We start from the raw sequence: 15,501 nt of genomic DNA, 5'->3' as shown, positions 1-15,501 counted from the left end.
CACAGAATGGTTTGGGCTGGAAAGGGCCTTTTAAAGGTCTTCTGGTCCAACCCTCCTGCCATGGGCAGTGGCATTTTCAAATAGATCAGGCTCCTCAGAGCTCCATTCAATCTGGCCTTGGGTATTTCCAGAGATGGGTCACCCACCACCTCTCTGGGCAGCCTGTGCCAGTATTTTGCCATCCTCACACTGGTGATATCTTCATGTCTGATCTAAATCAACTCTTTCAGTTTACAGCCATTCCCCCCTTGCACTGTCACTCCATGTTCTTGCCAGAAGTCTCTTCCCAGCTTCCTTCTGGGCCCATGAGTGGAGGGGGGTGAATAAATGGACCTGACCACCCTGCATGTACTGGAGAGCTTCACACATTTCCTCTCCACATCAGCACACATGTGATCCTGCCTCAGCTGCCATTGCTGGCTCCATCCTAGGTAGAAAATTAACAGCAATTCCACAAAGGGAAGGGAGAAATCATCAAACGCCTTTGCAGAAGGATGAAACAAAGAGCTCAATCCCACAGCCTTCCTGTTAGAGGCTTATTGACTTTATTGGGAACACACATCTAGGTAGTGGCTCAGAATCTGTCCCTTTGGAAGTCTGGAACTGAGGACCCGGTTGCCCCACTAACAATTAGCATTCTGTTTACAAAACCCAGCAGAGTCAGTAAGAATAATCATTACAAAACATGCTCAGACTGTGATTCCGGTTTAAGTTAATATAATTTTAATGAGTTCTTCAGAAAAAGCCTGGCACTTATGGAAAATTTCCTTAATTAATATCAGACCCTAAATTAGTAATAAAAAAAAAGCCCTGAATATCATTTGGTCTCAAGCTGGAACTAAAGTATGTTTTGGCATCATTACTAACTGTTAGCAGCAAGTTCTGGAAACAGATGCAAATCTTGATATGTGTCCTAAATATAAAACACATTGCAAAAAAAGCTCAGATAAAAATATATCTATACATCCACATATATTTGAGTGTGCTATTTCCTGCCTGTATCAGCAACAAATTTATTCAATTTCAAAACATTCCACTTGTTTCTTTTCAGTGCTTTTTAAAATCCCCTATTTCAGGAATAAACTCCTTCCCTCTGCCTTCATTTTTCCTGTTTATTTCCTCTCCCAACAGCCATTTTAAGTAAATGAAAAGGGCTTAAAGACACACATTGCAACATTCAAACATCTGAGAATCAGCCCACTTGTTTTACCACCTAAATATGGGCATAGGTGCCCAATTTGAGGCCACCCACGCTAGAAAAATTTGAGGTAGGGATCATGCAATGCATCTTCTGGACAATTACTCCAATGAGAGTTTCAGCCCAGTGGAGAGGCTGCTACTGAAAGCTCACAGATGAGTGCCAAGGTGCTGAGATTCCCAGGTGGCACCAAGTGGGCAGGAGACTAAAAATGGAAAACTTGTGGTAAACAAAATAAATAGAACCACTGAAAAATAATGAAAAAAAAAAAAAAAAAGAAGAAAAAAAAAAAAAAGGAAGGTGAGTTACGAGTTTAGGGAAGGCAGCAAAATGAGTGGGTTGTTTCTGAAGACCTGAGCTCCCCCAAGTTCTTTACTTTGCCTTGACTCAGTTTCACCTCACAGGGAAAGGACTGGACATTAGCAAGGAGAAACGGAGACAGACACAACCTTGAGTCTTTCGCTTTCCATTTAATTAAAAAAAAAAAAAAAAAAAAAAAAAAAAAAAAAAAAAAAAGAAGAAGAAGAAGACAGAGTGAAAATTGTTACAGTCACCAAGAAAAACATCCCAGCATAGTGAGCACACCAGAAACCGAGCTGGCTTCTTGGGTTTGCCAAGAGCCTGAGACAATATTGCTGAAGCGTGAACTGCTCATTCATTGCAGGGGCTGCTCACACCAGGGCCATGCTGGCAATAGCCACGGCATTAACTGTTTCTCTGCTTCCCACAGCACATAAAGAACAGAATTGTGTTTTGGAGACAGCACTAATGCCTTCCCTTATGAAAGGTCCCATCCTGAAATGTGCTTATTGCCCACAACATTTAATCGAGTTAGCAGGAATTAAGGGATGAAAGCACAGCTACTTCCATGGCCACAGTTTCTATTTGGTTGCTGTAAAGTTTTCTGAGCTCCTTAGGAGAAGAAACAACCTTTATTTCTAGAAGTTGTTTTAAAGACCAAATTCCCCCAAAAGGAAAAATTCTAGTTGCAAAAATCATGTGAGTACATGACACTAGCAAAATCAAAAATTCACACATGGGGTGAGAAACCTAGGATGACAACCAGTACAGGACCCTAAGACAAAAAAGCCCATCACAGTCAGTCTCTTTCTTATTGACATACAAATGCTAAATCCAGAGGTTGAGCTGGAGCTGCTTCCATTCCATGTGGTTTTTTTTTATAATATGATTTTTAGACAAACAAGAATGAAGATTAAATTGTGTAAAAAACCAGTATTGTCCCTGATTAGGGCATGGCTGGCATTGTATTTATACTTGCCAGCTGTCAGTGAGCTGGGAGAACAGGAAGGTTTCTTAAATTTCAATTTGAGATGAGGGTCCAGGATGGCCCAAACATTGTGGTGATTTATCTACAGAGTGAGACGAATTAATGGGAAAGCTTGGCTATTCACAAACTAGCAAACAGGGTCAGGGCACATTCTCTGGCTCTAAATCCAGTCAGGATGGTCTGGCCACGGATGTAATGTTAAATCCTGACTCCATAATGGGGAAGCTGACTCTGAGCTGCCCACAGGAGCAGGTTTGGGACTCTGCTCATTTCCAAACCACAGCTGGGACCTGTTTGAGACCATGCTGGCCAACCCCACTCAAAACCAGCCTTGCTGACAGCTTCACAGTACTGGTATTTAACAGTCCAGCCTTACCACTGTGTGATTTATTGGTGAAGATACCACTTTCTGGCCATTTTAGTTCAGAGGGATGGGTCTGCAGACTTCTTCTGTTCAGGGTCTGATCCCAGCATCTCCTTCATCTATCTCAGCATGCCCCTACTCAGTGACACAGTAAATATAAAGACAGCAAAGTCCACCCTGCACCCTGTGGGGACTCCAGCTAGTGGGACAGCAATGTCTGGGCATGGTGGCACATCCCCAACTGACAAATATCTAAAAAGAGTCCAGCCCAGGCCTGGAAAAGGTAGGTTTGGTAATTTGTCCTGCTATTTAGATTCAGTTTAATTTTCTCATTTGTCATGTGGAATCTGTCAAACATAGACAGGATCTTCCACAGTTAGCACTGTGTTTGTGGTACACCTGCAGGACAGGTCTGAAGATCTTGACCCTGCAAGTCTCTCTCAATGGTGAAGCAAAAAGCAAGAGACTCATGTTTAGGCAGAAGGGTGAGTAGGAAAAGTGTAGGGGGACAAAAAGTCTCCTCACCTTCCCCTTCTCAGGATTCTCAACAAAATTAAAATCAAGCTCAAACCCTGCAACAGTGGAGAAGGTCGAGGTCAGGGTGAGGTAGGGTTAAACCAGGACTAGACTGTAATTAGGCTGTGATATGGATATGTTAATGGGACAGTTAAACTGTCTCTTAAATCACCTTAGCAAAGGCAGACTATCAGATCATACGTGCCTGTACTTGAACTACTCACTAGGCTCTTCAGAGACAAGCAGGCTCTTCCCAGGCACTGCCAAGGACCAGCACAGATCACCTGCACACTGGGCAAATCCTGAAAACACCACTTTGTCCCCACTGCCTCAAAAGGGAGTTGAGGGTGAGTGTCTCAGAAGTGGATGTCTGCCCTGGGGACATCTCTACCCACCCTCCTTCACCTGCCTGGGAGCAGCCCTGTTGTGACTGCAAGAACAGCCTGACCTGCACTCCCTGCTCTGAACCTTCCATGTGGGGAGGACTGGCTGCATCAGCCCCAAAGTGTTATGTAAAATGGCTGTGATGTGTATATTTATATGAATCATATACATTAATTACATAATAGTCACCCATGCTCCCCATCCCACATGAACTTTGGTTATGCACAGGACACAAAGACTGAGTGCATTCACTATGAATCATGCAATAAGACTACATCCCTCAGGCAAACTTTCTCTAAAATGACCCTTTTCTTATATTCCCATGGCTTCCACTACAATATTATTTAATTAAGAATATTAATCCGCTGGGCCACCAACTTTCACTGTCTTCTGGGGAAGTCTGAATAGACAGACTTTTTAATAAAATACGGGGAATCCTTCTCTTTTTATGATTGGAACATTAAGGTAAGGCAATTTCATGGCCTTGTGAACTTGCTTCTTTATTTGTTCTTGATATGGATATGAAACTTCTGGATCAGAAAGATCATTGTTTCAAAAGTTGCATGAGTGATGCCAGATAATCTTTTTTTTTTTTTTTTGCTTTGCTTTTCAGCTCATGCTGTTGAGTGCTGCCCAAATACGTGGGATCTATCACTGATTAGCTGTAGAGCAGTGCAAACAGAGCACTGACCCCCATTTGGAGAGCAGATGAACACTTGCAGTTTGGCAGCCACGGGCACACACGTGCACGTGCCTGCAGCACGCATGCAAACCTGCCAGTAGTGCAAAGAAATCATCCAGACACTGACATGACCAGTTCAGCTGCATTGCAGCAGCTGCCTGAGGGACTCCTGGGGTTGCAGCCTGCTGCCCTTTTCTCCTCCCCCGTGGGATGAGGAACTGCATGGCCTGCATGGCAGTGCCCTGCCACGTCCTGTCCTGCAGCCCCAAACCCATTCTGATGCTCAGCCTAATCTGGGGTTGAAACACAGGCAACCTCATCACCAAGAATCATGGAATCATTAAGGCTGGAAAACACCATTGGGTCCAACCCAGCAGCACCACGTTCAGCATTAAACCATGTCCCTAAGGGCCACATCCACATGCCTTTTGAACTCTTCCAGGGATAGTGACCCCACCACTGCCTTGGGAAGCCTGTTTCAATGCCTGACCACCATTTCAGTGGAGCATTTTCCCCAATATCCAATCTAAACCTCCTCTCATGCAACTTGAGGCCATTTTCTCTCATCCTGTCCCTGTTCCCTGGGAGCAGAGCCTGATGCCACCTGGCTGTCCCCTCCTATCAGGGAGTTGTGCTGAGCCAGAAGATCCTTCCTGAGCCTCTTCTTCTCTAGGCTGAGCCCCCCCAGCTGCTCCTCATCAGATTTGTGCTCCAGACCCTTCCCCAGCTCCGTTCCCTTCTCTGGACATGCTCCAACCCCTGTCTTCCCTGTTATGAGGGTCCCCAAACTGAGCAGAGGATTCAAGGTGTGCCCTCACCAGTACTGAGCACAAGGGGATGGTCACTGTCCTGCTCCTGCTGTCACACTACTGTTGATACAGGCCACGTGCCTTTGGCCTTTTTGGCCACCTGGGCATGCTGCTGGCTCACGGATCCATCCCAAGATGGGGAAGAGCACCACTAGTTTGGCCACAGGATGAGTGCATTTTTGGCAAAGGAAAGTGATTAAAAGTAGCTCTTGAGGGCTGCCTCTGACATAAAACCAGGAGCCACTCCTGCCTTATTGGATGGAATACTTTCAACATCTGGGTGAGAACAACTTTAGCAGTTGTCCAGGTAAAGCCATGGAGGCTCGTGGAACGGCTGAGTGATGTGAAATTAGGGCAGATAGGAAGTTCTGTGCCTCTAGGTGTGACAGCCAAGGCCTTAGGGGGAGGTTTTACTCATTTTTCCTCCTGCTTGATGTTAAGCAACAGGCAGTAAATATGGCATTCATTAAAATGACCTTGTATACTTTTAACAGCCTCGATAATCAGATTTCTGCCACTGTATCGGAAAGTGACTTTTTTATTCAAGGCCTTATAAAACTCTAATTTCTCCCTCATGCTTTAAAGATGCCAGAAGTTTTCTAAGGATTTTAGGGGTTTCTTTGCAGCAATTTTCTACCCTTCTCAGAGTTCTGTTCTCTTCCTAAATATGCATTAAGTAAATGAGTGGAGATTTGCATTTCTTTGAGTGTGAGGGATAAACTGCTTGCTGTACGGGGCAACTTAAAACTTGCATTACTCTCTCTCTTTAGGTGTAGGAGGAGTTAAATGCTGCCCTCCCTCCCTTGAGAGGTACTGTCAGGTTTGCATCTGAGGCTGCAATGTGCTTCCTTCCATCCTGAGCATCCGAGGGGGTCCTTCAGCCAGGAATTAATCTCTCTAGCTCTGAGTAGAGCATTTCTATTCTGAATTTCTGTTCTGTCAGCAAACACTGCACACAACCTCTGGCACTTGTGGAAGACCAAAGTCCCTTTTTCACTCTGGAATCTAACAGGGAGCAAGATGCCCCCACTGGGAAAAGGTCAGGGCGCTGCAGAGGCATCGCTCGAGCCCTGGGAGGATGAAGGACAAGAAGTGCGAAGGCAACTGGCCACAGAGCACGGCAGGAGAGTTCAGTCCACGGCCACACAACGTACACAGTCAGGTTTTAGTCACTCTCTGCCTGTGCCCACATGCCAGGCGCTCACGTCTGAATACACACAGACAAGCAAGGGCTGCGGGGCAAGCATGCGGCGTGCAGCTGCCAGGTCCCAGCCGAGCCTCTCCTGCAGGTATTGCCACGGGCGTGATTGCAAAAATAACCCATTCGACAGCACAGACCATCAGGAGGCTCTGACTCAAAGGGAACCTGTTTCAGGCCAAACAAAGCATTTCCTCAGCATCAAGCCCATCGAGTTTTTTGAGCCGAGTCGGGGCGTTGCACGGAGAGCCCGCAGGAGCCTGCTCCAAAACCCTCCAGCCCTCGGCCCACATGGAGATCTTTGGCATCTCTGGGAAGGCAGAGTGCACTAGGGCTGCAGAGGGGTTTGCAGCTGTTTGTTTGAGAAACAAAGCTTCCCTCCTCCAAGATGAAAGAAATCAAGGAGTCTACGCTAATCAAATCCTCCACGCCTGCTGGCTGCAGTTCAGCTTGTCAGGGATGCAGCTCAGTGGAGTGTTCAGCATTTCCAGTGCTGTGAGCTTGGTGGAAGGGGAAAACACAACAGCAAGAAATTCACCTGGCTGGGAATCAAACAGGTGTATGGCAGCAGCATCCAAGATTATAATAATATCTTGCAAACATGCAAAAAATAGATGTAATAAGACTGATTCTTTGGTTTTCATTAATGAATCATAAAGGCTCTCTTTACATTACACATGCTTTTTTGGCATACGCTGCCAATATTTCCACACTTGCAAGGTTGGAGTTTTAAGACTGAGCCTCCCTCCCCTAAGGTTCCTCATTTTTGGCAAGAGGTACAAGGTGACTGTGTGCCATGACAGGCTCTCTCTTACTTTGGGGCAATCAGATTACTTTACACAGATGGTTTTATCACTGAGACCATTAGAGGTGAATTGTGCAATACATAAATGTGCATTTGTTTGGTAAAAAAAAGTCTCAGTTCCTCACTACTGTCTTGTCTATGTTCCTAAATGTATTTCCTCTCTTCTGCATCATTCCAAAGCACAATTTGTCCAATCTTTACCTTTAAGTGACTCAGCTTGTTTCTGATAGGCCTCTTAAGTACATATTAACTAAGGAAACAGTCTTTCTTGAGCTACTGGATTGAAATGCAGGAGAATGAACCTCAGCCTTAACTACTGAGGAATAAAGGCATCTATCTGTCAGAATGCCTAACGGCACAACACAGACCACAAAGGTAAAGCACCAATAAATAGAGAGCATAACATTTACTTTGAAACACAGAATCACATAATGGTTTTGGGTTGGAAGGGATCTTAAGATCATCTTGTTCCAACCCCTCTGCCATGTGCAGGGACACCTTCCACTAGACCAAATTGCTCCAAGCCCCATCCAATCTGGCCTTGAACACATCCAGGGATGGGGCAGCCACAGCTTTTCTGGGCAACCTGTGCCAGTATCTAATTACATGCAAGCAAACATCCTTTTGTGGGGGAAATTAAAAAATAAAAAAAAGGAGAGAGAGAATTTGTTCAAAGAATCAGATTCACCATTTAAAATTAATCTAATCTGAAATGGACCTAAAGTTATTTGAGAGAGGCATGCTCAGAGCAACAGAGCACCTCTTCCACATTGAAAAAAAAAAAGGGATTTTGAACCCTGCCTGCCATGCAGGAACCCTGGTACCACTGCTGAGGTTTGCTCTCCTTGCCAAGGTTTGTCTGAGGCCACGGAGGCAGCCTCTGCCAGTCCTGTTCCTCTCTGCATAATTGTTTTAGGCAAAACAGATTCTTTACCTGAGAGGCGTCGGGGCACATCGGTAATGGCTGGAAGTCCCGTGCCTCGAGTGGAGGACAGGGGAGTTGTGGAGTGGATGGATGGCGAAGTCATCTGGCTCAGGTAGGATGGGTAAGACTGGTCATAGGACCATGGCGGGGATGACTGCGCCTGCCTGGGGTCTAGGGGGAAAATAAAAACAAAAACAAACAAAAAAAAAAGAGATTTTTTTTTTTAAAAGGAAGAAAAATTTTAGGGTATCAACAGCCTGATTGAAAGAAGAGGGATTACTGAACATACATACATCAGTATACTACGAGGAATGAGGATGTAATGAAACACAACTTGCTCCTGAATATTCAGCCCTTTCAAGTGTTGGTCTGTGCTTTTCCCTCCCCAGAACAATTTCTGTGGGAAATTAACAGACCAGAGAGCAGAGTTCAAAGATCTAAAAGCTGTGATGCAAATTCCTGGTGTCTCTCTTCCAACATGTTATATCAAGAGTTGCCAGTGCTCGAGGAATCAGAAAGAGAAGCAGACAACAAGGATGAGCCCCAGGTCTCATCTTAGGAAGTGGACTTCATGGAATCATGGAATCATAGAATCATTACAGTTGGAGGAGAACCCTAAGACCACAGAGTCCAGCACTGCCAGGTCCACTGCTAAACCTGTCACAGCTACAAGATCTTTAAACACTTCCAGGGATGGTGACTCCACCACCTCCCTGGGAAGCCTGTTCCAAAGCCTGAGCAACCTTTCAGTGAAGAAAATTTTCATAAGATCCAATCTAAATCTCCCCTGGCACAACCTAAGGCTGTTTCCTTCAGAGGTGGGTAGACTCTACAGTCAGCACTTGGCATGTCTGTTAAGCTGTTATCCAGGTCAAACATCACACAATAGTGTTTTCAGTGCTGAAAATACTAGCCAAGGAGAAAAAGGTCATTAATCTTATCAGCATCCATCAAAAAAATGTCCCATTTGGATGCTGGCCCAATTACTTACAGTACCCTCAATTACCAAATAGGAAACCAAATGCTTTGGGATAACTATCGGAAGCTAATGATACCTCTCAATGTATTTGCAACAGCTCAGTATGGAGGAAATGATTTTTTGGATAAACATAGTTCAATTTTTCCTGAAGCACTGGTAGAAAGAGACCTAGTTTTACACACTGATGTTTGAATTTATAAACTATTCGCTCTCAATTAATATCTGGTGATGAAGATACCACTGAATATCTCATAAATTATGATTTTTATTTCCATTGACAAAAACAAAGACTTTCAACCCCAAAGTTTGTTTGGGGCACTGCACAATAAACAGAAAACTATCTCTGAACCAGCTCACAGAAATTGTAGCACATCCCTTCAAATCCTGCCCAGTATTTTCAGGGAAGCACATCAAATCTATTTAATTTGGAGAACCTGCTCTATCAGAACACTGTGCTAAAGCCCTGCTTTGCAGACAGCAATGTGACAGCCACATGGCATAAGCAAAGGCTCTTTTTCAGGAAATTCAACCTTTTTTTTTTTAAACTCCTTTCCCTGTTCCTCCACACAGCAAAACCTTGTAGTTTCAGCTACTTCTTGTTTATTATTTCTCTTCAGACACGATTTGTTTGAAGAAATGTCTGGAAAGCAGATACTTCCTTGAAGCAAAATAACTATATAGATATATATAAAAAAAACAACCTTCCAATTTAATTTTAAGAGGATTTTCCTGGAGTTTGCCATTTATATTAGAGCTGAGTAATATAAATGGTTAACATAAACTTCTCAGAAATCCGAAGGACACTTGATCATTAAATGTAATGAACTTCTTTGTTTTAACAATTTCAAGGCCAGGGTTGTATAGATTGGCACAGGTTCAAATCTGACTGACTGCTCATTGTTACATCTGATATTGACATATTTCTCTGCCTCATTCCACTACGATAATTCACCATACAGTCAATGGTAAATGATCTTCAAGTGGGAACAGAAAGCTTAGGCTTGCTGGAAAAACAATCTTAAAATTAATGGTGTGTTAGGAGCACAGTCTCAAATCCAAGATACTTCAAACTCCGAGACCTTTTCAATCTCTGTTTCTGAATCGAAAACAGGGCCCCTAAAGTTTTGGGTTTAGGTCAGCTCCAATGCTAGGAGGAAATAACATAGCAGATAAAGGTTGGGGGAAAAATCATAGTAGAGGATGTTTTTACATCATTTTGGTCTAAGGTGGTGGAAAGCTCAGAAAAAGAAGTGCCTTTCTGGAGACTCGTGCCACTCCTGGTAGCATAATCCTCACAGCACAAGAACTTCTTGAGCATCTCTGGCACTTTCATCACTTTGAAATCCTGTGCTAGACTTGGTTTTACACTTAACACCCTTAATCCAGTGACTGTGAATGTCTGTGTGGACACAAGAATGATGAGGCTCACATGCTATTGCAAAACTGTCTCTCATACTGCACTGTCAGAAGCAGGATATGGGGCTGGATGGACCATCCCTTGACCCCAAAACATACCTTATGTTGTTTCAACATCTACCTCAAATACATCAGTCTTCCCAGGGAATAGGAAATAACAAAGAGGAAAATCTTTAACCAGTTTGAAGATTAGATGATTCATCAGAGCTCAGTGACTGAGAAGGTCGCAGAACCTCAGGCCAGAGGGTTCCTGTGATTCCTCCACACCAGGGCTGAGGTCACGGTCCAGGCAGGGTGGGAAACACTGCCCTGGGGCTGACTGGCTCAGGGTATCTTTGACCCATTAGGAAACCACAAAGTGGAAATACAAGTTTCACCAGGTCCCAGAGCAAATGCCCTAAAGCCAGCCCTTGCTGCCTGTGGCGGTCAAGGTTTGCATGGACCTGAGGGAAGAGAGTGGTGAAACTGCTGCCTTGCCAAAGGTGACCCATGAGCCCACAGGGCAAACGTCACTGCTCAGCAGCATTGCCCAATTCACAACGAAAAATGCCACGAGGCAGAGCCCAAAGCTGCCCCAGAGAGTCCCTGAAGGTGGACACCATGTGGCAGCTCCTGTGGTACCCTCTGGCTCACATGGAGATGATCCTTGCAGTGGTGCTGGAGCAGTGACTTTGGCCACTGAGGCTCACCAGACCATCTCTTCTGGTCCCACACACCATCAAAGCTCCTGGGGGAGGGAGGGTGCTGGGGGCACTGCCAGCTGCCACAACAGCACTTCCAGGGTAGATCCACACAGAGGCTTCTGAGGCAAACACAAAGGTTTTAAGAAGGTCACCTCCTCCTTGCCCTGGCCCAGAAGGGGTGGGATAACTATTTAACACATACTATTGGGGAAAAAGCTATGAGGTTATTTGTGAGAGGTTTTCCTACATCACAGGCCAGCTTCCCTACTGTCTCTGGCTGGTGGGCTCCAGATCCTGCATGTGTCTGCAGGATCCCTGCTAGCCAGGGACTTTGCACCATCACCCAAAGCACCACATGCTCCACAAGTACAGCCCATCTCATCACAAAAAGCCCAGAACAGATGAGAAACCTTTAAGCTCTGAGGCAGAATGCATGTGGATTCCTCCCTAAAGGAATCCCTCCAAAACAAGGAAAAATACTTAATATAAAAATAAAATTAACTGCCCATGAGAAAGCCACTCGCATTCCCATATGGCAGCCATGGGGAAGGGCTAACAGAGCATTCAACAACAGTGAAGGAAACAGAGGGCCACTCTGAGCTGGCATTTACACTCAAAAACTTTGGAGTGATTACTAAGAGCAGTCCTCCTTTTGTAAACATTTCTGTTCTGCCTGCGTGGGTGTGAGGGGAAGTGCGGCTCTCAGCGTATTCCTTCCCAGCAGGGCACATTGTGGGTCTGCTGAGACAGCCTGGGCACAGCTCAGCTGAAACAAATCAGCAGGGCGAGGCCTAAACTAATGTGCAAACACCTCCATCCTGTTTGCACTTCCAGGTGAACCTCCACAAAGCAGGAAATATTGAGTCTTGCATATTGTTTTGTGTCTAGGTTTTGCTGTCGCATTTATAGTCACGGGACATACACTGGGTTCCTGACCTTTGTTGTCTCTGACTGACTGCATTAAATGGATGGTGGATATTGATGCTTAATGGGCAATAAGAGTCATAAAAAAATAGTCCAAGACTAGATGCACCACATAAAACTAAAATTATAAAGGAAAGAATGAAAAAGTCCATCTAGTGAGCCATTCTCCCACCAGTGACATTGGCTTTCCAGTATAACAACTTCCCTTCTTCCAACAGAAATCATCACAAAATCATACAACAGTTTGGGTTGGAAGGAACCTTAAAGATCATCTAGTTACAACCTCCCTGACATGGGGAGAGACACCTTCCATGTTCTAAAGTGTCAATGGAGAGAAGAAAAGACCTGCAAATATCCCTGAAGAATGAGTTTTTCCACTACTTTGGCATTGGATTGTGAAGCACACTGATATTCTATAGGAAGAAAACCCAATTCCCCCTTTTCCAAGCTGAGTTACATGATCAGAGCATGATCACAGGCTGGCAGCTCCTTGGTGTACTGTCTATAATACCCAGACATCACATGCATCACACTCTCATCTAAACCCAGCCATCAGCTCTAGCTCTGGCTGCTGCTGGTTGGATTAGTGCTACTGCCAATAGTACAAAACAAGCTGTCTGGAGCTATCTTTGGTAAACACTTAGAGCAAATATCCTCACTTCTGATCTTAACAAAGCCAAGATGACTTTCTGCATGAGTAACCCAACTATTGTTGTAAGACCAACCCCCTCAGCGAAACAACAACAGCAAAACACAACCTTCTTCTCTTCCCTAACTCTTTCTTAGCCATCTTTAAAAGCCCAGGGCTTCATCTGAGTTGCCCAGTTCCAACAACAAAGTCAAATCCAGTGGAGTTACACCCCAATGTACAGAAAATTAATTGAGACCAGATTTTGGCCTGAAGAACCTCTAAATCCATTTCTCCTCCCAGCCCTCCAAGAGTCACATTTTTGAAATGGAAAAAAGGAAAAAGATAATGAATCATGCCAGTGGACAGCTAAGTTTTAAAAGGGGGGTAGAGGAAAATAAAAGAATAATAGGAGGGGTGCAAGCTTTGAAATGGAAGTCCACAATTCCAGTCAACTTGCCAGTCAACCAGAGGATGCAATCAATTTGCATAAAATACAGCAGGCTGCAGATTCAGTTTGCACTGCTCCTGAAATCAGTCCCTGCCTGCTAGTGAAGATGTATCCCCTCACTACCTTCCTGTTAAGCCAACTCTGAAGACTTTAAATCTGCTTAAAAAATGTTGAGAAATGGAAGCATAACATCCCTGAAGTGCATGGAGAAGGGGAAGAGGAAAAGGGAAAAAATGAAGGTTTCACAGGACTTGCCTTTGAGGGCTGTTATTTCAGTGATGAAAGTCACAGGTTGCCTATAGATCAGCCAGTGCCACAGTGGTGATGGAGCATGAAACCTCACTTAACTCACACTTTGCTGTCCCCACAGCCCAGCCCATGGGGTCCTCACACCCTCCACATTCCTGCCATTACACCCGTGCCTTTTCCTGGCCTACAGCAGCTAATCCTCACCAGTTGCATCTTAAAAAAAAAACCAACAAGTTTTCCTCGTCTCATACTGGAACAGTGATGCAACAGCTCAGTGTCTGAACGGGAATGTAATCGGATCCGTGAACAAGTTGTGCGAGCCCGTTAGGGAAAGGGGAAAAAAATAAAAAAGCAAATATACCAGTGACCAAATGTGAATGGACAGGATTCCTGATTTATGGGCAGCAAGCAGGGCTCAAATTGGATCTGCACTGCCTCAGCAGAGGCAGCTGCTTATTGGACCATTTGTTTTTTAATCACCCTTCGATGTAGCTTTTGCTGAACCCTAGTTAAAATGCCATGTTGAATAAGGGCAACTCTGTGCCTTGTCCTGCCACAGCCCAGTCCTGTGGTAGGTTAAGGACTGTGCTGTGATTTGTACAACCTGTACTCTGATACTCCAGGAAAATAAACACAACCTAGGCAGAGAAAAGAAATATAAGAGTGAACCCTAAAGTGCTGAGTTCTTTCAGACTCAGGTGTGGGTCAGGCAGGCTTTAAATAATATGTCTGTTTAATCATGCAATAGCTATGCAAGACCTCAAGTGGAATGAAGCAAAACGTTTATGTGCTTACTAGCAATAATATGGATTTTGTGTAGGAAACCAGTATTTACTGTTCCAGTTATTAGAAATTTATTATATTCCCTAAATAATAACTAGGTAAAAAGATAATGAAACTACAGTATTTCTAAAGAAATGCTTGGTTAATTCTAATTAAGATAATTAAAAAGTCCTGTTTTTCAGACAGAAGGGTTTATTCCCTTTTTAGCATATACCCAAGGCAGTGCTGAAGTTAAGAAGCCAGTGGCATTCTGAGTATTCCACTACAACAAGGAACCTGGTCTAGGACAGCCCAAGCTCCTCACTCCCTACCACTACACTGAGCAAGGGGATGTTCAGCAATTTCCCACTCAAACCCCATCAAAGGGTGCCTGGTCCATGGCATCACCTTCATGTCTCCTTGAGGTGGTTTGTGTAGCAAAGAGCACCCACTCATCCCACAAGAAGGATCCCAGAATAGGGACTGCCTGCAAAAAAGCATCCCAGCACTTTGGTGGAACATCAGAGCATGTTGAGCTTTACAGATTACAATCAAGGTCCCAAAGAGCACCCAAAAGCCTGGTGGAAGGCCAATGCAATTCTCAGAGCTTGCACCGATGTAACATGCTCACACCAGTCACCTAATCAAATGGGATGGCCACCAGAGAGCAAATGGAGAGTGGGCTGCTGGACTTTTCTAAACTGAGGGGGAGAAATACGGTACCGGACCACTTATTCACTACAGAGTCCTCACTATTTTGGGGGAAATGAGAGCAATTTGGGATTTTAATGTACCCCATAACCTTAAATTTATCCAACAATACAAGCACATAATCTACAAGAGATGGGAAATCCAGCCTGCATCTCTCAGCTCAGCTCACTTCCCTCTGCCCTACCAGCACCACACCTTCCCTCTCTCAATGAAGTCTCAGCTGGTGCTTTGAGCTGCTGCCTCAAATCTGCAGAGAAGACAGGGAATGCCACACAGCTTTGCTTCCAGTCAGGCTTATTGAAAGCTCATCTGAAGTTTTCATCTCCCAGATCTGTAAATGCTGCTGCTGCCTCATAATGAGGCAGAGAAGTAGTCTATTAATCAAAGCCAGCAGAACATTTTCTACAGGAGGCATTTATGTGAAGGAGAGCAGCATATGAGGTTACACTTAGCTAGGAAGAAAATTACAAGGGGATCTCAGTTCTTGTGCTTCAGGGCATAAGCTGATCACCAGATGGGGTCAGGAAGA

At 44.5% G+C, this 15,501-nt stretch overlaps 1 protein-coding gene across 5 annotated transcripts in view; it reads right to left on the bottom strand.

Moving 5' to 3' along the window:
- Positions 1-15,501, bottom strand: part of RUNX2 (RUNX family transcription factor 2) — a 157,638-nt gene that overhangs the window by 85,069 nt on the left and 57,068 nt on the right. For 4 of the 5 annotated variants that reach the window (XM_056487547.1, XM_056487545.1, XM_056487546.1 and 1 more), the window contains one exon: positions 8,179-8,340. The exons of the other annotated variant lie outside the window; for it this stretch is intronic. In XM_056487547.1, coding sequence (XP_056343522.1) covers positions 8,179-8,340 — 162 coding nt within the window. The remainder of the gene's footprint in view (positions 1-8,178; positions 8,341-15,501) is intronic. 5 annotated transcript variants of the gene reach the window in all.

Source organism: Oenanthe melanoleuca, chromosome 3 (genome assembly GCF_029582105.1).
Source record: "Oenanthe melanoleuca isolate GR-GAL-2019-014 chromosome 3, OMel1.0, whole genome shotgun sequence".
NCBI lineage: Eukaryota > Metazoa > Chordata > Aves > Passeriformes > Muscicapidae > Oenanthe > Oenanthe melanoleuca.
The sequence above is the reverse complement of the archived record's forward strand: the minus strand, read 5'-3'. Positions and strand labels throughout refer to the sequence as shown.